At 36.2% G+C, this 27,507-nt stretch overlaps 1 protein-coding gene across 1 annotated transcript in view; it reads right to left on the bottom strand.

Moving 5' to 3' along the window:
• LOC134847715 (potassium channel subfamily T member 1-like) overlaps positions 1 to 16,163 on the bottom strand; it is a 70,438-nt gene extending 54,275 nt beyond the window's left edge. The window contains exons 1-8 of the mRNA XM_063864899.1: positions 15,668 to 16,163; positions 14,801 to 14,877; positions 14,409 to 14,508; positions 5,725 to 5,766; positions 4,970 to 5,078; positions 3,008 to 3,082; positions 2,695 to 2,778; positions 2,086 to 2,168 (exon numbers count right to left, since the gene is read on the bottom strand). Coding sequence (XP_063720969.1) covers positions 2,086 to 2,168; positions 2,695 to 2,778; positions 3,008 to 3,082; positions 4,970 to 5,078; positions 5,725 to 5,766; positions 14,409 to 14,508; positions 14,801 to 14,877; positions 15,668 to 15,879 — 782 coding nt within the window. The 5' untranslated portion in view covers positions 15,880 to 16,163. The remainder of the gene's footprint in view (positions 1 to 2,085; positions 2,169 to 2,694; positions 2,779 to 3,007; positions 3,083 to 4,969; positions 5,079 to 5,724; positions 5,767 to 14,408; positions 14,509 to 14,800; positions 14,878 to 15,667) is intronic.
• Positions 16,164 to 27,507: the final 11,344 nt, after the last annotated feature.

Here is a 27,507-nt window from a genome sequence, read left to right as displayed (position 1 = left end):
TTTATTGCAAAAGTTTTAGTTCTTCACAGAAAATTCCACTGATTTTCAAAAAAGAGGTATCAAATGAAAAACCACCTACTCTCCTGTGTGCCTGCATACTCTTCTCAAATCTCTTGTTACTTAAACCCTCTGTCTACAGCCTTCGAAAAATCTGTGGGGAAATATTTGACCATATTTTTGATTTTTTTATTGTCTATTTTCTGTTTCCTCAAAAATTACCCTCTGAAATCTGATCTTTTGGTTTCAATGAATAAAACGGTTTTGAAAAGATCCCCTGCATAAGCGGCACATCTTTTTACACATTGAATTTTTATCCTCGGAATAGTCAAAAATTGGTCTTTTGACTATTTTGTGAAACTTTTTTAACTTTCCAAAAAACGGGCCTCTCAAATTTGATATTGCGTCTTCAATGGAATCGAAGGGTAGTGGGAAGCTCCCCTGATTCAGCGGCCATTCACAAAGTTTTTTAAACCAAAAGTAATTGCCCTCGGAAAAGTCAAGGTTTCAATTTTTGACCGTTTTTATTCGCTTTTTGCTTCTTCTCAAAAACTATCCTGCCATATCTGATGTTTTGGGTTAATTCAAAGAACGGGTTGCGGGAACCTCATTTTTTTTTACTAGGCCCAAATCTTTCTGACGCCAAAGGTTATAGCCCACGGAAAATCAAATGTTTAATTTTTTGACTGTTTTTTTTGAAAAATTTTGACTTTTCTTAAAAACAACAGTCTCAAATTTGAAATTTTGGCTTCAATCGGAATCACATGTTGCGTGAACCCATTCTGCATAAGCAGTTATGCTCTATTTTGTTCACACAAAAAGCAATGGTTTTCGAAAATGTCAAATTTTTGATTAATTGACCGTTTTTAGCAATTTTCTAGCTCAAAATCCTGCTAAATCTGATATCATACGTTTAATCGAAACAACAAATTGTTCTAATTCTACCTCTATGATTGGATAAGCCTAGCTGATTTTAAAAAAGTTATAGCCATCAATCAAATCAATGTTTTGAAACTTCGACAGTTTTTTGGAAACTTCTTGACTTGATGCGAAAAATACCGTGCCAATTTTCTGGTTGCAAATGTTCTCTATTTAAGCGGCCACAAACTGCGTTTGCAGAAAAAAAAACTATGGATTTTGAAAATCTTTTGACCGTTTCTTCAATTTTTAGAAACTTTTTGAATTTTTAAAAAAATTTATACGTTCAAATCTGAGCTGAAGATTTCATTTGAAAAAACCGTTTGTGACAATGTTTTCCGCAGAAGCAGCGGTTCCTTAATGGTTTGTAATTGAAATGTTATCTCCTTGGGAGAATTTATTATCTCTGTTTTTTCTGCTCTTTTCACTTATTTTAGTAGAAAAATAACTAACGTTTTGGGGCAAAATCCAACTCTTGAAATCTCATTTTTCCTTCCGCATCAGTATCAAAATTTCATTCAATACACAACAAGTATCTCCAGTTTTAGCTGGGCCCCTAATTGTTTTTGATCGAAGATTTTGGTTCATTCAGTTTTTTTTTCAACGTGTAACATATTTTTTCGACTTATGCTTTTTATGTTTGCGTTGTATCGCAAGTGTTGCGAAGCTCCGCTTCGCCTCTGCTTAACAGATTAATTGATGATCCAATTACGCCAACTTTTACAATTTTTCTTGAAATTGAAAGCAGACCAATAAGTTTTTATTATCATACCACGCTCGATACCTTGCCAAAGCAACTACACTGGAAGTAAATAAAAATGAACTACTTTCAGTCACTCCATGCGTGTTGGGAACTAAAAATTGGATAGAAAATTTTATAACATTATTACATCTCAAATCTGAATCTTGTATCTCTAATGAGAAATGTTTTTGCGAGCTTCACTCCGTTCAGAGATATAAATTCATATTTCAATCAGACTAGTTATTGAACTATTTGCATGCAAACAATCATTCTTTAAATGGCTAAAACAATCATGAAAAGTTTAAAAAATTGATGAAATTGAAAAACAAGTCGCACCAAGCACAATGGAAAAGACAGCAGCTTAGAACTAGAAGATAATAGGTCACTCAATAGGTTATAGACACCGCTGTCGCTCTTCTCTCTCTTACCATGTGAAGCCGAGACAGAAAATGAAACTGAGTAGGTTGACCAAGTGTTTGGTCAGAGTTGAACTAGTCTTCAAACACAGCAGCTGCAAACGATACACAGTTTTAAACACAATTTCTGCCAATAAGGATTCGGGATTTTTTGAATTTCAAAAAATAACAAAAAAAGTTATTTCCGTAGTCGGAATGACGATGGTTATCGTGCGAAAATCTTGGAAGACATTTGTAGTCTTCCAGGAACCTTAAAACCAAGTGAACATTCCCCCCCCCCCCCAAATTTATTTGGGTGGATAATGCTCACTTAGTTTTTAGCATTCTTTTTTAGCCAATCAGACTTGAGCAAAGTACTTACTATAAAGCAGGCCTTACTATTTGAATTTATTATTTAATTTTAGGGGGCAGTTTGTTCACTTGGTCTTTTTAGGGGGAGATTCTTCACATGGCCCGATCATTGCAATATATGCACTATCTAGCAAAATACAAATTTGCAAAAATAACCTTGGACGATCTTTTAACACAACCATATCCTGCATCAATTATACTTGACTTTTAAGCATAAGAAGCTAAATTTTGTAGGCGAAGCCATCGCGAAGTGTGAGCACAATAACTTACGACTATTTTTTCGAGGAAGTCTTTCGCGAGCCAGCAGTTGAGAAAACTGGGAACGTACAGGTTGATGAGTCTCTTGTCCACCACCTGCATCATCACGCACTTTGTTCACATTCGAAAATTGTTAAATGTGAAATTTTCACAAGAAAAACACCAATATGAAACAGTTTTGACTAAAATGCGTTTTTTCAGCGCGCGCTTTCCGTCAAAAATAGTCTATATTGGCCGCCAAAAGCGCTTCTACAATATTCTTAAGGTCGGTAAAATAAAACGGCAATTTCGAAATAGTTTCAATGGAAATTAGACCATAACTTACGGATATCATGAAAGGGACTGAACAAACACTCTCGAACAGTATCTTGGTCGACAGGATCTGCTCCCAGATATTCCCCTAAAAACTTAAATTACTGTAATCGATATAAATTGGAACGAAAAAATAATTTTAAATATTTTTCAAAAAAAACTATGTGCAGGACGTTAAAAAAAACAGGTGATAAATCGTTAAAAAGTATACAGGGCGTTTCAACTAAACTTTTTCTATGTAAAGTCAATTTTCTTATTCTTGAAATGAGGTACTGAAAGTTTGACAAAACGTAGAAAACGGAAATTTTTGTATTTATATATATTTTTCATCAGTGGTATGTTTTAAGTCTATCATCAATAATGGAAAAATAGAAAGTACAAAATAATTTTTTGGTGTTATTCTTGTTTTTTGAAAGTTGATCCTTTACCAGCCAAAAAATGGAACTGATTGAATATTGAAAATTTAAAAAACAAAACAGGCCAATACTTTCTTTTCATGAAAGATTTTAGCACAAAACAACAAAAAATTGGCTAGATACATTCGGGCAATTCTTTAGTCTAAAACCTAATCTCAGTACTACTGCAATTTTCCGTAGTCTCAAAAATTCTAGTGAAAACGTAGTTAGGTTGAGATCAATTTTATTTCAGCCAGTCTTGAAACCGGCTTAAGGTAACCGATCAGAAGGTATCATAAATTTAGCGTCTCGATTTAAATTGTTTTCTAATCAATTATTAACCTTGCATAGTCTAAAGCAAAATTTCGGTATTTTTATAAGCTTTGTCAAAAACGCAGTATCTCAGCTCAAATACTAAATGAGAAAAATTGAATACTACACGCTATGAAGTTCCATAGATAATAATCGATTAAAATGGATTATTAAGCGATTATAAAACAAATAAATTAGCAAATAATTTAATCCATTATAATCAATTATAATGGATTATAATGGATTATAGTTAAGTTTTTGTGTGTTAGGGCCTAAATTTTCTAAAACTTTGAAATCAGATGCTCAAAAATTCAACGTTGCAATCGCTAGTTTGTGTTTTATATTTGACTATAAGTTGTTATGTTTCTACTTTTTTCTTTTTGTGTCCTCCTCCTTAAAACTTCACAATAGCTCCTACAATTCTTACGTCCTTCAATTATCACCACCTCCCCTGCACACCATTGACCCCTTACTTACATTTACCGTAAAAATACGTACAAAAACGTACGAGTGACCTCCTCCAAGAGTGTAGATGCAAAAATATGGCTTTACAAAATTCAATTAAATATGAGCAGGTTTGAAAATCGAGTGGGCTGTAAGTAATTCAAAAAAGCTAGAAATTTTGCTGAAACTTTGACAAAACTATTTGAGATTAAAATCCCTTATAATCCATTATAATGGATTTTAAATGGATCATAATTTTTTTTCTGTAAAAATATTCAATTAGAAGCGATTGCGTGGTCTCAAAAAGTAAAAATAATCGATTGTATGGCCAATATTTTTTATCACGAAAATCGATTATAATAGATTATTTTCCATAGAACCTCACTGCGGGACCTCGCTACGAGAATTTTCTTTGGTTCGGCGCTTAAAACTTTTGTCTGTTTGTTTTATACAATACAAGTTTCTCTAAAACCAACGTTTTTCAAACATATAATTTTACGCAATTCAATCAATAAACATAAGTTTGAGAAAGTTAGATAGTTCAAACAAAAACCACCAAGGTTAGTTAAATCGGTAACCTTCACTGAAACAATGTCGGAGCCAACTTTTTTTGCTCAAAGTAGAAAAAATTGCATGTCAGTTTTCACTCACAAAACGGCATTATCTCCAATTTGGAAGTCAATTATAAGTTGAGCACCTCAATCAGGTATATGAATTTTTTGTCGTGACCGATTGTCACGGTCGACAAGCGAATCTATATTAAAACTTTTTTCATCCCTTCCATTTGTCCATGCAAATGGTACCTTAGTACTAGAGTAACTTACCCTGTACTCTAGGTAGAGAAGGAGCATAGTCTCCACAAAGGAGAGATAGGCTACCACAGTCTGCATCACATAGAACATCAGGCCACGGTTTATCCATACCAGATTTTCGCTAAACAACCCAAAAATGTTTTTATTATAATTTGGTGTTTTAAATCATAACTTGTCGTTTTGTATTAAAATTCCCGACCAATTATGAAAAAGCAAAAAAAAAATGAAAAACACCAATTCATGCTGAAATTGCCATATTATGATGAAAATATCAAAAGTAAAACAAAATTTCTAATTATTGGTTATTTTTATTTATCCATGTTATGAAATCTTGAAAAGCTGTTTGTCTATATATATTATCTAAACTTTGATTAAAAGCGAAACTTCATATAGTAGGATGAGAAAGTTCTGAGTTGTCGAATGGCTACCTATTTTTTGAGTTGTTGAAAAGCGTTGAATGAAAGTTTCGATTAGGTGGCAATGAGCAGACCACCTAGTGAACAGACACGCCAGTAAGCAATGAAGTTTCCTACTTTCAATTGCCAGGCAGTTTTAGCAAAACAAATTGTACCTTTTTGCACGGACAATTTTGAGCAGCTTTTTCAAGAGTGTATCTCGAAAATCAACTGAATTTGAATAATTTTGGTTTGAAAGGAGTTTGACTATAACCGATTATAAATGAACAGTTTTTAGCATATTTTTTCAGCCAACCTGACGAGTACCAAATGAGGTTGTCGGCTTTCTGGTGCACATCAAACTTTACTTACTAGTATGGATATGTGATGTTGGCAGGCGCATCGCAGCCGTAACTAAAACGAAAAATCAGTTCATACTACCTTTTCTCATTTGCCAGAATCGAGATGTGAGGGCGTTATAAAAGCCCAAATAGTTCCGCAACGTCAAGGCTTTTTTTCTCCTCATGATTCGACTCCATGCCAACAATAAGGGTCCATTGCGAGGCCAAACTGTGAACTGCCCTGCCCGGGTGGAGGTGCTCGACTTAAGCTTCGTTTTTGAAAGTAGAGCAAGGGCAGTTTTGCGACTGAAATTCTGCGGTCGAGAAGCTATTTAAGTCGAGCAAAAAGACGAAACATACCCGATTTTAGTCGAGATAATCCAAATAGCTGACAAAAGTTGAGCACAGTTAAAAGATAGGTCGAGCACAGTCAAAACAAAGGGCGAACAGTCAAAAAACGGAACTTAAGAATGCAATTTTTGTCGGATTTTCTGCTGGCTCAACTAGAAGACGGATGCAAATAGCAGTATATTCCTGTATAAATGTGTTTAACAAGCATTTAGCTTGGCAGTGTGTTTGTGTGCAGTTAGCTAGACGAGGATAATGGAACAATTTAGTGTGTAGATCTCTGAAATTCAGAGACAAGTCTTTAAACTAATAAAATATTGTCCGAATGATCAAACAAAAAGAAAGAACAAAAAGTCAAAGAGAGAGTCCTTGTTGAGGAACTCGCTTACAATTAACAAATACACAGTTTGGCCTCGTAATTTTTCCCTTCGGATACTATTTTAGTATATTAAGAGCTAGATTTTTGTCTAACTGACTTAAAAAAATTTTCAAAGGCGCCAGCATATAATAAATTTTGAGTCAAGGCGCCTTTTTGGCCTGTTTGTTCAATAATTTGCATGCGGAGCAGAAATTTTGTTCAAAATAGGGTCTATTCAGTGATTTGGGGAGCTCAGAAACTTTTTTAGTCGACCTAAGAAGCAAAGTTTTTGAATTTTTAGATACCCCCCTCAAAAAAACCTTAGATCCGCCCGGAGTCGAAAGAAGGTATTTTAAAGAAAGTGATACAATGCTGATTTCAATTATCCGGACAAAACGTAAAAAATCCGGACAGAATGAAGTTGAACTTTCTCAAAATGGGTTGACTTTAGACAAAAAAAAAGATAAAAAGAAAGCCTACTTGGAGTTTTAACATGAGTTATATATTTGAATGTATTCAAGAAAAATTGGGTGAAAAAAAAACAGAATTGGATAAGCTTCGGCCTTTTTATGGAAATCAAAAATTACGCAGAAGGAAGTCACTTATTAAGTTCAACAAAATTAAAAGATTGGTTGTATAATAGCATTTTTGACTATCAAACAAAAACACACTTACTTATTCAAAATTGAGAACAAACTACCGTTCTAAATTTTTGCTTGGCTTCACAAGATACTCTTTTTGATCTAGTTTTGTCAGCAATTCAACCAATTTGTTATCTCGTAAGTAATGATTAACTGAAAAAACTAAGCATGAACAAAAAAAATGTTGACACGAACTTCGCAAAATTGAACCATATCAGTTTTGTTAAAATCTAAGCATATTTGTCTCCGACCTTTTTGTCTCTAAAATAAACTTAAAGTTTTATTCGTTTTGTCCAGATAATTTACATCAGCATTGTGACGCTATACCTATGACTTAGCGCGCTTAAGTTCAAATAGCAAATTCTACTGATTTCCGAACCATTAGAAATTGCTAATGTTTTGCCGCCCACGCTACGCGTTAATACAAAGTCTGATAAAAAATAATAAATATCTCCAAATAGGCAAATCGACATTTTTAATCTCCAATACTTAAAAAAAATTAATAGCCGGTGATTATTTTTTTCAATAGCAGCTTAAAACACCAATATCTTTCAGAGGATTAAAAAATTTAGTCGAAATCGTTAGCGAATCAGTCGAAAATTGTCTCAAAAAAACTATACTATCCAAAGCATTAAATAATCATCTATTTTTGTAAGAATGAAGCACGCCAATTAATTTTTTGTGATTTATTCGATTTTTCTCCAAAAATTGAAAATGGAGTAGAGCTTTGCGTTTGAGTGTGTTTTAGTTTTTATTCTTTTTTTAAACTTTTTTAACACAATATTTGAATAAGTTTTTCAACAGTTTTGATTTTTAACTACCTTTTTTGTTTTTCTAGTCTTTTTTTTTAGAAAAACTTTTGTCCAATTTGCATATTTTCACTATGAATGTCGAATATGTCTAAGTTGGGGTTTTTTGTTCAGATTCTTTTATCACACCACGCAGTAAAAAACGACACTAATTTGAAAATTTTTTTTCGTATTTTTCAAGATTATAGTCGAAACATGTGCTATTTGCACTGTAACCAGCTATCCGTTTTTATTTAGAATTTAGCACTAATATTACATGTTACGCATTTTTACTAAAAATTCAGCAAAAGAGTGGTAAATCAGAACGTACATCTAGCCGCTTAAAGTTAATCTAGATTCCCTTATTAAAAGTTCGACTTTTTTCTCTTATAATTGGTTTTCTTCCTCCACAAAAATCCAGGAGAATCAATTTTTTTTCACAAAATACTAATTGAAATTGATTGTTCTTTGAATAACAATTGTTTATTCATATTCCGTTTCAGCAAATTTAGGAAACTAAAAAAGCGTAACTATGCAATATGTGAAATCAGGCATGGGCGGATCTAGGATTTCCTTGAGGGGGGAATTTTCAAATTATTTTCGAAAATTTTGTTTTTGTCGACTTTTTTTAGGTCGACCAAATTAATATTCCGAGCTCTCTCATATCACTAAAAAGACCCCTGTCACCAAATATGGATATCCCAAAATAGTACAAAGGAGGGACCCTTTGGGTCGTTAGGGAGTCGAATCCCTGAAGAGGTGGGGACGTCCGCCCCCCTAAATCCGCCCCTGAAATCAGGCGTGGGTGAGTTTTCAGAAAAAAGTTCACTTGAATTTATCGCAAAACAGAATAAAGATTTTTTTTCTAAAAATTTGTGCGTTGCAGGCGAATTTAAGAAAAAGTTTTTGGTCGGAATATACTGGCCAAAACCCCGTTTTTTTCAGCTCGAATTCCGCCCCTCCCCTCAAAATTGTAATACTGTCCCAGAATAAAGTAGAGGGAGTCAGAGTTGCTGCCATTTTTACCAATGGAAGAGGGCAGTGACGTCATTAGACCTGAGAACTATGACGTAATGACTCTTAACAATCGGAGAGGTCAGTGATGTCACTAGACCTGAGAGCTATGACGTAATGACTATTACCAATGGGAGAGGGCGGTGGTGTCACTAGACCTGAGAACTATGACGTAATGACTCTTAGCAATGTGAGTGGTGGGTGATGTCACTGGATCTGAGAACTATGACGGAATGACTCTTACCAATGGAAGAGGTCGTAACTATGACGACCTGAGAACTATGACGTAATGACTATTACCAATGGGAGAGGGCGGTGGTGTCACTAGACCTGAGAACTATGACGTAATGACTCTTAGCAATGTGAGTGGTGGGTGATGTCACTGGATCTGAAAACTATGACGGAATGACTCTTACCAATGGGAGAGGTCGATGGCGTCACTAGACCTGAGAATTACGACATAATGACTCTTACCAATGAGAGAGGGCGCTGACGTCACTAGACCTGAGAAGTATGACGTAATGCCTCTTACCAATGAGAGAGGTCGGTGACTTCACTAGACCTGAGAAGTATGACGAATGACTCTTACCAATGGGAGAGGTCGGTGACGTCACTAGACTTGATAAGTATGACGTATTGTCTCTTACCAATGGGAGAGGTCGTTGACGTCACTAGACCTGAGAAGTATGACGTAATGCCTCTTACCAATGAGAGAGGGCGGTGACGTCACTAGACCTGAGAAGTATGACGCAAGGACTCTTACCAATGGGAGAGGTCGGTGACTTCACTAGACCTGAGAAGTATGACGCAATTACTCTTACCAATGGGAGAGGTCGGTGACTTCACTAGACCTGAGAAGTATGACGAATGACTCTTACCAATGGGAGAGGTCGGTGACTTCACTAGACCTGAGAAGTATGACGCAATGACTCTTACCAATGGGAGAGGTCGGTGACGTCACTAGACCTGAGAAGTATGACGTAATGCCTCTTACCAATGGGAGAGGTCGGTGACTTCACTAGACCTGAGAAGTATGACGCAATGACTCTTACCAATGGGAGAGGTCGGTGACTTCACTAGACCTGAGAAGTATGACGCAATGACTCTTACCAATGGGAGAGGTCGGTGACTTCACTAGACCTGAGAAGTATGACGAATGACTCTTACCAATGGGAGAGGTCGGTGACTTCACTAGACCTGAGAAGTATGACGCAATGACTCTTACCAATGGGAGAGGTCGGTGACGTCACTAGACCTGAGAAGTATGACGCAATGACTCTTACCAATGGGAGAGGTCGGTGACTTCACTAGACCTGAGAAGTATGACGCAATGACTCTTACCAATGGGAGATGTCGGTGACTTCACTAGACCTGAGAAGTATGACGTAATGCCTCTTACCAATGGGAGAGGTCGATGACTTCACTAGACCTGAGAAGTATGACGCAATGACTCTTACCAATGGGAGAGGTCGGTGACTTCACTAGACCTGAGAAGTATGACGCAATGACTCTTACCAATGGGAGAGGGCGGTGGTGTCACTAGACCTGAGAACTATGACGTAATGACTCTTAGCAATGTGAGTGGTGGGTGATGTCACTGGATCTGAAAACTATGACGGAATGACTCTTACCAATGGGAGAGGTCGATGACGTCACTAGACCTGAGAATTACGACATAATGACTCTTACCAATGAGAGAGGGCGCTGACGTCACTAGACCTGAGAAGTATGACGTAGTGATTCTTACCAATGGGAGAAGTCGGTGACGTCACTAGACTTGATAAGTATGACGTATTGTCTCTTACCAATGGGAGAGGTCGTTGACGTCACTAGACCTGAGAAGTATGACGTAATGCCTCTTACCAATGAGAGAGGGCGGTGACGTCACTAGACCTGAGAAGTATGACGCAAGGACTCTTACCAATGGGAGAGGTCGGTGACTTCACTAGACCTGAGAAGTATGACGCAATGACTCTTACCAATGGGAGAGGTCGGTGACTTCACTAGACCTGAGAAGTATGACGAATGACTCTTACCAATGGGAGAGGTCGGTGACTTCACTAGACCTGAGAAGTATGACGCAATGACTCTTACCAATGGGAGAGGTCGGTGACGTCACTAGACCTGAGAAGTATGACGTAATGCCTCTTACCAATGGGAGAGGTCGGTGACTTCACTAGACCTGAGAAGTATGACGCAATGACTCTTACCAATGGGAGAGGTCGGTGACTTCACTAGACCTGAGAAGTATGACGCAATGACTCTTACCAATGGGAGAGGTCGGTGACTTCACTAGACCTGAGAAGTATGACGAATGACTATTACCAATGGGAGAGGGCGGTGGTGTCACTAGACCTGAGAACTATGACGTAATGACTCTTAGCAATGTGAGTGGTGGGTGATGTCACTGGATCTGAAAACTATGACGGAATGACTCTTACCAATGGGAGAGGTCGATGACGTCACTAGACCTGAGAATTACGACATAATGACTCTTACCAATGAGAGAGGGCGCTGACGTCACTAGACCTGAGAAGTATGACGTAATGATTCGTACCAATGGGAGAAGTCGGTGACGTCACTAGACTTGATAAGTATGACGTATTGTCTCTTACCAATGGGAGAGGTCGTTGACGTCACTAGACCTGAGAAGTATGACGTAATGCCTCTTACCAATGAGAGAGGGCGGTGACGTCACTAGACCTGAGAAGTATGACGCAAGGACTCTTACCAATGGGAGAGGTCGGTGACTTCACTAGACCTGAGAAGTATGACGCAATGACTCTTACCAATGGGAGAGGTCGGTGACTTCACTAGACCTGAGAAGTATGACGAATGACTCTTACCAATGGGAGAGGTCGGTGACTTCACTAGACCTGAGAAGTATGACGCAATGACTCTTACCAATGGGAGAGGTTGGTGACGTCACTAGACCTGAGAAGTATGACGTAATGCCTCTTACCAATGGGAGAGGTCGGTGACTTCACTATACCTGAGAAGTATGACGCAATAACTCTTACCAATGGGAGAGGTCGGTGACTTCACTAGACCTGAGAAGTATGACGCAATGACTCTTACCAATGGGAGAGGTCGGTGACTTCACTAGACCTGAGAAGTATGACGAATGACTCTTACCAATGGGAGAGGTCGGTGACTTCACTAGACCTGAGAAGTATGACGCAATGACTCTTACCAATGGGAGAGGTCGGTGACGTCACTAGACCTGAGAAGTATGACGCAATGACTCTTACCAATGGGAGAGGTCGGTGTCTTCACTAGACCTGAGAAGTATGACGCAATGACTCTTACCAATGGGAGATGTCGGTGACTTCACTAGACCTGAGAAGTATGACGTAATGCATCTTACCAATGGGAGAGGTCGATGACTTCACTAGACCTGAGAAGTATGACGCAATGACTCTTACCAATGGGAGAGGTCGGTGACTTCACTAGACCTGAGAAGTATGACGCAATGACTCTTAAATGGGAGAGGTCGGTGACGTCACTAGACCTGAGAAGTATGACGCAATGACTCTTACCAATTTGAGAGGTCGGTGACTTCACTAGACCTGAGAAGTATGACGCAATGACTCTTACCAATGGGAGAGGTCGGTGACGTCACTAGACCTGAGAAGTATGAAGTAATGCCTCTTACCAATGGGAGAGGTCGATGACTTCGCTAGACCTGAGAAGTATGACGCAATGACTCTTACCAATGGGAGAGGTCGGTGACTTCACTAGACCTGAGAAGTATGACGCAATGACTCTTACCAATGGGAGAGGTCGGTGACTTCACTAGACCTGAGAAGTATGACGCAATGACTCTTACCAATGGGAGAGGTCGGTGACTTCACTAGACCTGAGAAGTATGACGCAATGACTGTTACCAATGGGAGAGGGCGGTGGTGTCACTAGACCTGAGAACTATGACGTAATGACTCTTAGCAATGTGAGTGGTGGGTGATGTCACTGGATCTGAGAAGTATGACGCAATGACTCTTACCAATTTGAGAGGTCGGTGACTTCACTAGACTTGATAAGTATGACGTATTGACTCTTACCAATGGGAGAGGTCGGTGACGTCACTAGACCTGAGAAGTATGACGCAATGACTCTTACCAATTTGAGAGGTCGGTGACTTCACTAGACCTGAGAAGTATGACGCAATGACTCTTACCAATTTGAGAGGTCGGTGACTTCACTAGACTTGATAAGTATGACGTATTGTCTCTTACCAATGGGAGAGGTCGTTGACGTCACTAGACCTGAGAAGTATGACGTAATGCCTCTTACCAATGAGAGAGGGCGGTGACGTCACTAGACCTGAGAAGTATGACGCAAGGACTCTTACCAATGGGAGAGGTCGGTGACTTCACTAGACCTGAGAAGTATGACGCAATGACTCTTACCAATGGGAGAGGTCGGTGACTTCACTAGACCTGAGAAGTATGACGAATGACTCTTACCAATGGGAGAGGTCGGTGACTTCACTAGACCTGAGAAGTATGACGCAATGACTCTTACCAATGGGAGAGGTTGGTGACGTCACTAGACCTGAGAAGTATGACGTAATGCCTCTTACCAATGGGAGAGGTCGGTGACTTCACTAGACCTGAGAAGTATGACGCAATGACTCTTACCAATGGGAGAGGTCGGTGACTTCACTAGACCTGAGAAGTATGACGCAATGACTCTTACCAATGGGAGAGGTCGGTGACTTCACTAGACCTGAGAAGTATGACGAATGACTCTTACCAATGGGAGAGGTCGGTGACTTCACTAGACCTGAGAAGTATGACGCAATGACTCTTACCAATGGGAGAGGTCGGTGACGTCACTAGACCTGAGAAGTATGACGCAATGACTCTTACCAATGGGAGAGGTCGGTGACTTCACTAGACCTGAGAAGTATGACGCAATGACTCTTACCAATGGGAGATGTCGGTGACTTCACTAGACCTGAGAAGTATGACGTAATGCATCTTACCAATGGGAGAGGTCGATGACTTCACTAGACCTGAGAAGTATGACGCAATGACTCTTACCAATGGGAGAGGTCGGTGACTTCACTAGACCTGAGAAGTATGACGCAATGACTCTTACCAATGGGAGAGGTCGGTGACGTCACTAGACCTGAGAAGTATGACGCAATGACTCTTACCAATTTGAGAGGTCGGTGACTTCACTAGACCTGAGAAGTATGACGCAATGACTCTTACCAATGGGAGAGGTCGGTGACGTCACTAGACCTGAGAAGTATGACGTAATGCCTCTTACCAATGGGAGAGGTCGATGACTTCGCTAGACCTGAGAAGTATGACGCAATGACTCTTACCAATGGGAGAGGTCGGTGACTTCACTAGACCTGAGAAGTATGACGCAATGACTCTTACCAATGGGAGAGGTCGGTGACTTCACTAGACCTGAGAAGTATGACGCAATGACTCTTACCAATGGGAGAGGTCGGTGACTTCACTAGACCTGAGAAGTATGACGAATGACTCTTACCAATGGGAGAGGTCGGTGACGTCACTAGACCTGAGAAGTAAGACGTAATGACTCTTACCAGTGGGAGTGTTGGGTGATGTCACTGGATCTGAGACATATGACGTAGATCATTGCGCTGAGTGACTTCAGCATCAGGTTGCACATTCGGAATAGAATTGCTGAAAATATATTACATGTTACCAATTTTTATAACTGGAACTGAGTAGCAGAGAAGCGGAACATTTAATGAAGGGTGAGTTTTTGAGGAAAAGCACTACCGAGTTCAAAAATTTTTCTACACCTTTGGTGGTCGAAAGTTGTTTTTAGACAGTTGCAATCATGTTTGTATGTTCAAAGATCACTGCTACACATATCATTAACACTTTCACTCATTTTTATGTGTCGGAATAAAAAATGGTTCGCTGCTTTGGTTGATCATAATTTAAGGTGTTCACAATAATCGGAACTCGCCTGTTTTTCTGTTCTTCAGAAGAACTGTTTTCAGGTGGTCTTTGAAGGATCTGTCGCCATAGAATTCCACGCTCACTCTGAAATAGAAAACACTAAATGAATATCATGAAATAACTTAAGCGCTATCTTTAAATTGAGAAAGAATTGAAGTTTTTTAATCTTAGGCAGACCAGCCAGATTCAATGTTTAAAAAAATGTTTTTAAACCAAATTAAAAATAAGGTTCAGGGGTGTATTTAGGGGAGTCGGGAATCAGGGGGATATCTACACCCAGAGGGCCCCTCTTTGTTACTATTTTATAACATCAGTTTTTTAGCCAACCAACCCTAGATTCTTCTGAAGGCGCCTTTGACGCCAAAATGTACTAAATTTGAAGGCAAGCGCGCGTCAAAAAAGTGCAATTATTTGGTCAAAATTTTTCAAAAAGTGCCCAAAAACGGCGTTTTTGACTTTTTTTTTCAATAGTTTGCCTACGGCGCAGAATTGTTTTTTCAAAATAGGGTCTTTATGGTGTTCCGAGAGAGCATTCTGATTTGCCTAATAATGGTCAACAAAATTTCTGAAAATCTTTTGAAAGTCCACCCACTCGCCAGAAAAACCTAGATCCACCTCTGGTTAGGTATTTCTAAATCAAAATAAGTATAAGAAAATCATGCTCAACCAAAACAAGCTAAAAGAATTAGGTATCTTTAAAATAGTTGAAAAGGAAGTTCTAGGGATGCAAAAATAACTAACTGTTGAATCATAAACTGTATAAAAAATGCTTTGTAACTTGATAAAACAAAAAGACGGCATGTAATATAACTCATTATCATTTTCTAAAAATCTTTTCCATAATATTTTGATGGAAAACGAAACCCCGACTAACTTTTTGTCCACGACATCCGATCTTTCTGTTAATGTTGACGCCTGTGACGAGGGTCTCATTGTCGGCGCCCGGTCAAATCCGATAGTCGGTGTAATGGAGCTCATCTTATTCCAAGCCTGTTGCTGCCTTAAAGTCGGATCCTGTACTGGCTCGACGAAAGAAGTGCGTTTAATTCTTTGGTCTCGCACTCTTTTAAAGGTATTCTGAATCATTTTTTTGGTTCCGCGCCTTTTTGGTTGCAATTTTGGTTCATTCCAACGGCAACTGTCAAACTGTATTTCAGCTCAGCAGTCAAATATTTTTTCATTGTGGCTCAATATTCTGTATTTAGATAGTTTTGTATCTTATGCTTAATTTTTCAAAGTGTTTGTTTTTTGTTTATTTCCGATGTTTCTATCATAAGAAGGACCGGCTACCTTCCTGCAAATGTAAATTATACCGAAGAAGAGAAATTGAATTTCCTGATTTCGTTCTATAGTAAATGGTGATTGGAAAACAGCCCCTATTAATTATTCACAATTGGTGGCATTCAGACCATAACCACCTGCCCCGAAATAAGCAAGGACTATTTCCCAAACTCACAATAATCTTCGTCTTCACTGTCATCTAAAGCATGAAGCGATACTGCAGATACTTAGCTATAGCAATACACACTTCAAAGTTCGCTTTTTTGATGAATGAAAAACAAATGATGTCAATTTCATCCGGTGATTTTCATAATTGAAACATCATCAAAGATAGAATATGTAATGCAAAGTATCAAAAGAAAGAAAAAAATCAGATGTTGGGCTATCAATGATGTATGCATTTAACTTCCGGCGAGCTTTTTATTTAAATTTTTTTTCAGCAAAAAAACCTATCTGGAACAACTTCCGGTAGTTTCCTGAGTTACTTTCAGCTAGCTCTCATTTCATAAATTTTTCAATATAAAAAATCCAAAATTGGAATCACATAAAACTGTGGTTGATATCTGCGCCTCTGTTTCCCGGAAATTGAGTGCTTTAGACCGCCTTCCCTCAATTTTACTGGCTAGTTTCTTCTAGGGAACCAAGCTCGCTTTTATTAACGACACCCATTTTTTGACCGACTAGCCCTATTTTTTGAGATAATTTTTAACAAGCTTATGTTGTGCTTGTTTTCTTATTTCTCTGGAGTGATTTGTGAAAATAATTTTTCTAGCTTTTTTGTTTGTTTGTTTGTTTGTTTAGCAGTTTGTTTTAAAATTTAGACACTTAGATGAACAAACAAACAAAAGAGTTGAGCAAATGTATTTTCAGAAATCACTCCCAAGAAAAAAAACAAGATTTGTTAGTTGCTGAGCAAGTAGCGCTAGAAAATTTTGACCACACTTAAATATCATTTAAAAATGTATTGAAAGATTGGGCCGTTGCTTGCGCGTCGTAATAAGGAAAATGGTCATTGACAAGAAAGCTCTATATGAAGATTGGAAAACTTATTTTCCTGAAAAATTAAGTTTATCGCCGCCTAATGAACCAATTTTTATCAAACAAAAGTTACTTGCTCGCTTAAATGCTCAAATTTAGACTAAAAAGCAAAATTTTGAAACAGTTTTTATCGGATTTGGATAAAATTTGGGGTCATTTTATTTCGTTCAAATCAGGCCTCAGGGGTGTTTACGCAGACAACGTTCCTCCCTTGGAAAAAACGTCCTGTAAAAATAAACCAGGAAGTTTGTTTTCTCTGGCTTAACTGATTTAAAAATTGCTCAAAAATTTTTTATAAAATTCAAAAAGGAACTTACATTTTTTTTAATTCCCAGCAAATAAGACCTTGATCATATATATAGTTTGTAAAAGACATCATTAACAGTCACACTTCCATCAGATGATATAAAGAAAAATCTTGGTATCCTTGCATGTGAATTGCTAATTATTTTGATTTTTGATCGTGGATTCCGTTGACCTATGGAATCCCTTGTGTCTCGAGTTGCGCAAGTTTGTTCTTACTCAATACCTAACTTACAGGAGCCGATTTTTAAAGGGGATTTGATTGGCCGAAAAACACTTTTTCCTATTTCTCTTTGGAACCATTATCAAAATGCTGTATGTGGTCTAGCCCGAACCACAAATGCAGTTGAAGGGTGGCATCTAGGTGTAACCGCTTTGTTTCAAGGCAGCCATCCTTCAATACATACGTTTCTCGAAAAAATTCAACTGGATTCCTACAATCAAAAGTTCAACATTTTGAAGGCATCCAGCGGCACTATCAACTTATCCCGGAAGAAGTACCGTGATCTGAATGAAAAAGTTCAACAGATAACAAGTTCATACACAGACTCTAACTTATGTCTTATATCCGTTCACTTGCCCATTTAACCTATTAAATTTTGTTTTAGTTTTTGCCTAATTTTTCCTAAATTTAAATTTGTTTGATCAACTTTTTTATAGACGTCTCCTTGCACCCTCCCGGAGAACGCCGAAACACTATACTACGACTCGCATTTGAAAATGCTGTCTCTAGCAATTTGATCCCAGAGCAATTGCTCTTATTTACGGGACGCTAGGTTGCGGGTAGGGGCCTGACGGTCTTTTGAGTATTGCGCCTAGCGAAAAAAAAGTTGATCAAAATTGAGAATTGATATTTTTTATCAAATAGAATGGCAAGTGATTCGTAATGAAAATGATTTCAAAGCTTTAGAATTTTGCAAAAACTCAAATTCAATTTTGTACCGACTTGAGTTGCCTGGAAAATCAGGCCATTTTTGGCAAAGTTGGTTTTGATTAATTGGAAATCCTTTTCAAGTTCAATTATAGTCTAAGCTGTTTTGAAGTTTGAGTTTCATTTTAAAGGCCAAGTGATTAGCAAGGTCATTTATGTTCGAAATTTGTGCAGCAAAAAATTTGCCGTTTCTTTGATTTTAACCGACGCTTTGTTTTTGCTTTGATCGATTAACCGCTTTATTTTCAATTCTCAGGTTCTTTGTTACTTTATTATGGTATCTTATGTCGTAAGCGATTTTAGAACGAGGTATCTTTTGGAATGGTATCTTATTGACTGGGATCTTCTCGTTTAGGATCTTAAGGTAAGGGATCTTTTGTCATGTATCCGAAAAAAGATACCAGACAAAAACAACACAGTCGTCTGCGTCTCCAACATTACAAGTTTCTCCGACTACATTGAACTTAATTCCCGGCTTGTTCAAGAAAAACGGACATTTGTAGGATGTAGCAGTAATCAAAGGATACTTCTCAGCGGTTTTAGCTCCATCAATTATTTGGAACTTTTGCATGTAGCGGTAGTTTGGAAGATTCTCTTAAGAGTTCCGGAAATAAACATAAGCATCCCGTAAATGGAGATGAAAATTTCATGCGTTATACCGCCAGAACAAAATTCCTAATTCGAACTTGATCTTTTCTCCAATAAGTTATGATAAATTGAAGCATGCATTGGCACAAACGAATGCCGTGGTTGCTAATTTTGAGGATTTGTGAAGCCCTAAAAAAGATGTTTAAGTGAAAAGACGAAGCGTTCAACTTTTGATATAATGTGATATATTGTTTACTGGAATCATGGACAGAACATTAAACCAAAATCATAAAAAAAATTTCAAGAATGAAAAATCTCTCCCACTGATGCTGACGTTGATTGCGGGATAAAAAAGAGGCAACCTCAAACAAAGTTCGTATCCTTGGACTGTTAAGAATAAAAAACACGTGTGAGTCGGATTGACCAAATTTCAATCTGCTCTTCGACTTGTTCTGCAAGCCTTCGTTCATTTTATTTTCCTCTGCCTTCGCAGTCGCTTCTAATAATCAAAATTAATTTTTTTCAGGCTCACATTCAAAGAAGTAAAAAGTGTTCCAGCACTCATAAAAATGGTTTCGGATCGATTTAAAATGATTTTAAATCGATTTTAAATTGATCAAAATTGATAAGCAATGTACATTTTACGAACTTAAATGGATTTTAAATCGGTTTAAATCAATCTTTTTTGGAAAATTTTGGATCGGTTCAAGTGTCTAAAAAATCAATTTAAATTGATTTTTTTTTGCTAACACGGCAAAAAAAAATTGAACTTGAAAATATGCATTGAAATTTATCAGTTTATGGGCAAAAATCTATGTAAAAACTCAGGAAATGGGTTTAAAAAATCAAGTTTTGGTCTAGAGAATAGGCAATTAAAGCTAAGACATCATGAAAATAAAAACTTATGAAACGAATCCAAAAAAGGATCAACATAGATTAGATTTTGAACTCAAGATATTTAAAGAAATCATAGAATATTATTGATATTATGAAAACTATTCTGTCTTTTTATTATGCTACTATACGCTATTGATGTTCAATTAAAAATGATGGGCAATAAATCTTTAAAGCACCTTAAATGCAATACAAATCGAAGCTGATGAAATTCAAACGAAAAAAGCCGATTTAAAAACATAAGCCCTCCAAAAAATAAAAATAAATTAAGACAGGAAAAATAGAATTAAGCAGATTTAAAATCCATTTGAATCAATTTTTTTAGCTGGGGTTTAAGATCAATTTAAATCGATTTTAAGTTGATTCAAGTCAATCTTCATCCTTTTCATTTCAATTTTGTACTTTTTTCAAACTATAATTGATCTAAATTTAATCTACATACTTTTTTCATACTAAAGTCGATCCTTATTCATTTTTGTCAGTGCGGGTTGGGACACAAAAAAAAACGTTGTTAAGCCGGAAAGATCGCTATTAAACGAAATGGTCTGACTTCAAACGTATCTAACGTCTCTATTCGCCTTTACCACTGTACTTACTGAGTTTAGTTCGGGGGTGGCTTTCTCATAGAGTAACTTCGGACAAGGTACACCGTCTGTTCGTCACGCTATCTTATTTTCGGCCGGATAGATTCTTGCAACTTCTAAGTCTAATACCAATCCTAATCTTACTCTTTTAGTTCCGAGTCTCAATAAATCTAGATTATATTGGTATTCTTAAGAGGTTAGAGAAGAGAAAAAGGTAACTGTTTTCAATCTGTATTACGTTTTCTCTGATTGAACCTATGAATACTTTCAGCTCTACAATTTATCATAAGTTTAGTAATGGATCATGGTTGGTTAGTTCTAAGTATTTTACAGTGATAAAAATCAAGGTATATAAAAATACTTTAAATACTTGTTTTGAACTGGTTCCATATTGGCAGATTTCAACTCCAAAAATCAAGCTTTCATCTGATAGCTACTTAGTCTGAACATGGCAAGGACCTTGAATCTAAAGCACAAACCCTTGATTTCTAGATGAGTTCAGTCAAAATTCAACGCATTAAGTAACCATTGAGCTTGAGTTAATTTAAAAAGTAAGATTAGGTCCAAGAACATTAAAAAAATCAATGACTTCAACTGCAAAAACTCAGAAAAGGTTTGAACTGATGTAATCAACCGTTGGACTACCAACAGCACTGATATCAGTAGCCCATATCCTGCTATCCTGTTTTCCGTGTCGCAAACTTTTTCCCCCGTCAGCCCTACGGGGTAGGCCGAATTACGATTCTCTACCCAGCTAAGTAATCAATGACTGCAAAAAGTGCAAAAAGTTGAAACATACAAAAATAAAAAAAGAGCAATGTGCCAAATCTGAGCTACTTTTGCATGCAAATTTGATGTTTTAGGTGAGCATGAGACATATTTACAGTCTGAAAAATTAACTTTGCATATTGAAATTCTCTGAAAGAGATAATTTGATCTTTTTAGAAAACTCATGAGAGATTGGCGACCAATCAATGAATCTACAATAATGAATCTACAACGCCATTTTTGAGCTTTATGAGCATAAAAAGTTCCTTGCTTGAAAATCTTGGTCATTGTAAACTATCGGTGTTCGTACACATTTTAGAAAACACTTAAATTTGGGAAATTCCGAGCTGGTTTAATTCATAGTTAAAAACTGTTAATTTAAAACCAATTTTTTCGGTGCCTCTGATGATGTCAAATTTGAGTTTAAAAATTTGACAACCCTAGTCCCCTACGTTTTGAGAAAGTGCATTTTTTAGGAATTTTTTTATGATCGATGAAAATCTTAGCGTAAATAGTTCTTTTTGTTTCTGAAAGCGTACTCCTATAAAAAGAGTCCTTCCTGCCATACTCTTTTTTAAGTGCTACCAAAAAAGTTAAAGAAAACTCCGTTTCTACTCACTTCTACTCCAAAATATGAAATAATTCTGCTCCAAAATATGACCCCTCAATTCGTGTTAGTTTTTGAGAGACGGTTTTTTTAATGATTTCCTAATAAAATTTGGCTGACAATTTCGTAGATTGAAAACAAAAAATCTCTGTTTAAAAACTCAAATTTTTCCGTAATCATCACGGGATTTGGTCAAAGTATTTAAGCATGTAGTGAAAAAATGGTGGCTCAAAATCTGTAGCTCTTGAGACAAATTGGTTTTCATGACAAAATAAAATCAATAAAAGAATATTTTAATATTCTTAAATTTTTAGCCTGCATCAACAGGAGTTCAATATTATTTAGCATGTAATAGAAAGATATGATGGCTCAAATCTTCACTTTTTTTGAAATATATCATTTTTTCTGATGAAATAGACAGCATTTAATTTGAACTTAAGAGTAATTTAATTAGCGTTTTGCTTAATGTTACTAGAATAGCGTAGGCTCTCGAAGAGAGTTTAATACTCCTTTTTGAGTTTATTACTCCTAATTTTCTTGTGAACCTAAAAACATTGATAAACATTATCTGTTTAAGATATTCTGGAACCTGATCTAAACTACATTTTATGATTGGATAAATTAGATATTTTACCACTGTAAAGTATTTAATATTAACCAATCATGATCCATCAAACTAACAACCCACTTATTTGTAAGTGCTGGAATTACTTGTAATTTCAGCACCAGAGAGATTTGAATTTAACTTAGAAATTAGTTGACTCTCCAAGAAGACTTCAGCAGCCGCAATAAACCAGTATACCCTAGATCTATTGAGCCTAGCAGAGACTAGTTAAACACCCTGAGACTAGATAGTATAAGAGTAAGATTAGGATCGGTATTAGACTAAGAAGTTGCACGAATCTATCCGGCCGAAAATAAGATAGCGTGACGAGCAGACGGTGTACCCTATCCGAAATTACTCTATGAGTTAACCACATCAGGCATAACTCATAACTTTTGATTGATAAAAATTGGTTCATTAGGCGGCGATAAACTTAATTTTTCAGGAAATTCACTATCCAACCCTTTCTAAAAACCCAAGACTAATAGAAATTTTTCAACAAAACTAACCATTCAAATTAGGATAAACAGTGAAGAACTTCGGTTATTCGTCCTTCACTTGAACCCTCCTCTTACCAGACCCAGGATAAATCTTAGACTTAGTAAGTTTAAAATAGTATCTAACGAACTACTCGCGTTCTAATTATACCTGAACCTTGTGGATCGATTTACTATTCTCCAACCCTTGAACACAATCACTACCCCTAAGTAAGATTAAGTAAGTTAACACCTTAGCTTATACTAGCCACGAGAAAGTAAAAAATCATTCTTCGGAATCGATATACTTTTCTCTCCAACCCTGAACAAATAGACCCAGGTTAAGCTAACCAAAAAATCGTAAGGACTAACAATTTAAGAAAATAGAAATTATCTAACAACTTTTTGCATCCGTCATCCTAAACCTTATGTCATTTAAAAATCTAGGAAACAAACAAACAATCGTTTTACACAACTGTGAAATAGATGAACAAAAAATATGACCTTGTAATCACACCTCATACACAAACAGTTGGATATATTAGAACAAACCGACAAACACTAAAAAAGAAAATAATAACCAAACAAAGACAAATAACACGAAAAAGATTTTCCAAAAATAGAAACGCATTTTCAGAATCAGAAGCCAACAATTTAGACGAACTTTATAAATTAAAAGAATCTATAGATAAAAATTGCCCCATTCACCATCAGTTATATTTTTCAGACTCAGAAACAACTTCAAATTCATCAAAAAGAGGAAAAAGACGAATAAAAAAGCAATATAAACACAAACCAGTACAGTTATATAACTGGAATCAATCAATTAGACACATCGATAATTACCTATTAACAGTCATTAAACGAAAAAATGAGCCAAACACACACTCCAAGTGAAGATAGTCCAGATTATGACGATATCTTCCCTTTCCTCGTAGATGCACCTAATGATAGAGGACAGCATATACTTTGCAAGAATTTACTACTAAATTTATTTGAACCCGGAATCAGCCCATGTAAAACAGAGTTCCCAGATGTAAAAATCAAAAGACAAATTATTGATCACTATCTGAAAGATATATGTAATTTGACACAACACTACGGAATCTACACCACAGAATTCACCTCACCAAACCCGAATCACCGCAAATATGTAATTCAAACAGACGACCTTGATTTAGAATTTTCAAAAGTATTCTCAGAATATATAAAAAGCATACAATATCATAACTCACAAAGAGCAAACTCCATATTTACTAATGAAGTTTTTGCAATAATATATAGTTATATCTCAATATTAGAAAACGAAATCCCAATCTCAAATGTCTCACCGACAGAGACATCTAAACATATAAGGGTACGACATGAAATCACACTATTTTCATCTTTTCTAAATATAATTAAAGAAAATTTCACTAAAGATGGAGTTTCACAACATACAAAACATGACTTACAAAAAATTCTGGCATGGTTTATAATAGATTATTTCACACATAATATAGATTTAATTTCACAAGCAAGAAAAAATTTTAGACCACAAAATTCAAACGATGATACCGCCATCACAGAACAGTCAGACTACGTTTGGGACCCCGAATGGTCTCATTATGCATTTATAAATATCCCACAATCAATTGCAAGTCAAGCAATAAGTACAATATCTTATATAAGAGATTATGTAAGAGTAGTACCATTAACCATTGACGCAACACCATTAAACTACAATACATTTTTACCTGATACTCGAAATAACAGTTTAAATTCGACCGTCATACACAATGAAAACCTTAATGGAACTAGAAATCTCACTCAACAAGATATTCAGACACCATCACACTTCATAAATGAAGAAATTGTCCAAACAACAACAATTACACAACAAAGTATTTCACCAATACGTCCAAATTTAACAACACCAAGAAATACAAACACTTCGCTAGCACAGGTAACCTTACAATCAACCGTTAAACCTTCGGTTGCTCAAAAATATTCACAAATGGATTACCAAACATATAGACCCATGACAATACCGTCAAAAACACGCAGAACATTCACAAGAAACAATTTTGCGGAACATAATTATAATTATACACATTCATCAAAAACAAACTATCCTCCACGAAATAATAATAATAATCAAATCAGATCTCGATATTGGAATAATCCAATGGTAACAACCAATTCAGTAAATTTTCAAGCTAATCCACATCCTCCACAGGATCATAGTGAAAATTACCCATTCTTTCAACAGAGTAAAACTAAAAAACAAGCACCTCATCAAACGGATTACCTATCCTCTGATGATGATCATTTACAACCAGATATATTTGCACCATATACCCAAGAATATCGCGGACAAGGAATGCAGAAACCATATACACATCATAGAAATTTTTCTCCACACCAGATAGATACACAAAATCAACAACCAATACAAATGCAAAACCCAATCAATACACAATCTTTTCAACCAATTCAGCCACAAAACCCAATGATTACACACTCATATCAACCAACACAAATACAAAATGAAATACCACTTCCATATTATCTTCAACAACACGAAATAACAAAAAATCAACTTTCTAATTTTTCACAAATGCCAAATGCAGCAGAATCATTACAAATGACAATGAATCCATACCTTATGGGTGGATCATCAATAACATCAAACAAACCATTAATGGTATTCACAGGAACAGACCCTGAATATTCTGTAGAAGATTATTTAAATGCAGTAACAGCAAATTTAATTTTAAAAATAGGACCTGAACCAATTAATACGCCACTACATCAAAACTGGGTACATCGACGCACAGCGTTGATACAGAAAACCCTAGACGGCGCAGCCCAAAAATGGTTTTCAGTATTGCCTATAGAAATAAAATCAAATTGGAAGAGATTTACACAAGAATTTTCAAAAATGTTTGACTCCGAAAGAAACAAACAACAACAAAGAGTTTTATGTAATGAAATTCGCAGATTACCAAATGAAACCATCAAACAATTAGCAGTACGTATCGAAACACTAGTTCGAAAAGCATATTCATTAAATACACACGATTATAAAAACACAAAAATGACAGAAATTTTAATGATGACCTTAACACCTCAATTAAGGAAAATAGCAATAAAAAAGAGAGCATCTCATCCCTCCTCAATTCGAGAGCCCGATTTAGATTTTCGAAAACTAGTAGACAAGCTAGAGCAAGCGAAAACCACAATGAAACTTGAAGAAACAGAAAATCAGAAATTACAATATGTTAACCGAATTGAAACAAATACCACAAATATCAATAATATACAGGAATCAGATACAGACCTCGTTGAAAAAATCACTGAAATACTCAATATTTACGAAAAACACCCAAACTTTAAAGGCAAACCATCTTTCAAAAAATGGTGTAATTATTGCCGACGATACGGACATAGTATTTCTTAATGTAGACAAAAACAACAGGACAATCAAAACAAACCTCAAAAATATAAAGAACCGAATAAATCATTCTACCAATACATGAAGAAAGATCAAAATCTACCGAACAAAAATGTATACAGCAACAACAGTTCAGGAAAACCACTTCCGAACAATACCAGTTACACAAGGAATCAATCACCATATAACTCAAGTTATAGAGGAAGATCACCAGAACGAAGAAATACACAGAATTCTTCACAAAATCATTATAATAGATCAAATAGTCGAAATAACTATTCAAGATCAAATTCAAATGCAACACAATTTGTTTCTAGATTCAATTCACAATCAAACCCAAGAAATAAACACTATTCCAATAATCAATCACGAAATTCATCATATAACAGAAATAGAAACTATTCACATAATCGAGCTACAACTGAATCAAATAAACTGTGAATCATCAGATTCAGAAAGTGATACAGAAAACACTACCTCCATAAATATGATAGCAGTCGAAAATGACTACGAACCTATTATATATGAACAACCCTTTTCATCACATATATATGAAAATCAATTAGAACTCCTTCACAGTTATTATATTGAACCCATCCATTCCACACAAACGGCACAAGAAACTAACAAAATCAACACTACAAACCAATCCAATGAAAACAACAAAACAAAATGCTTGAATACAAATCACATCTATCAAAATATACAAAAAGAACAACCTAAAGAAAAAATTTGGACAATACCATTTCTTTTAGAAAGTCCAAGAAACAAAGAATTCCAACCACCAGATCTTGAAATTGATTTTTTAATTGATTCAGGAGCAGAATCAAACATAATAAACATTCCCACATGGAATGAGATAAAAACATTAGACCCAAAATTAACACCTCTTGAAACCTCCAGTAAACTAGCAACAGCACAGGGATCAACATTGGTAAACTATGGAAAAATTCAATTATTTCTTCTCCCCACAAGAACAATGGAGCAGAATAAAATTTTAAATAAACCATTTAAACAAATATTTCATATCAGTGATATTAAACACAATATCATAGGAATACCATTTATCTCTAAATATATACCAACAATCACAATCTTAAACAGTAAAATACTAATCAAAGATAAATACACAAAAACAAAAGACACATCCCTAACATTTTTCCAAAGATTAAACAAACAACCACCATTCTTTTCAAAATTTTAT

This window comes from Symsagittifera roscoffensis, chromosome 6, assembly GCF_963678635.1.
Source record: "Symsagittifera roscoffensis chromosome 6, txSymRosc1.1, whole genome shotgun sequence".
Lineage (NCBI taxonomy): Eukaryota > Metazoa > Xenacoelomorpha > Acoela > Convolutidae > Symsagittifera > Symsagittifera roscoffensis.
Note: the sequence above shows the minus strand (reverse complement) of the source record. Positions and strands in the feature narration are given on the sequence as shown.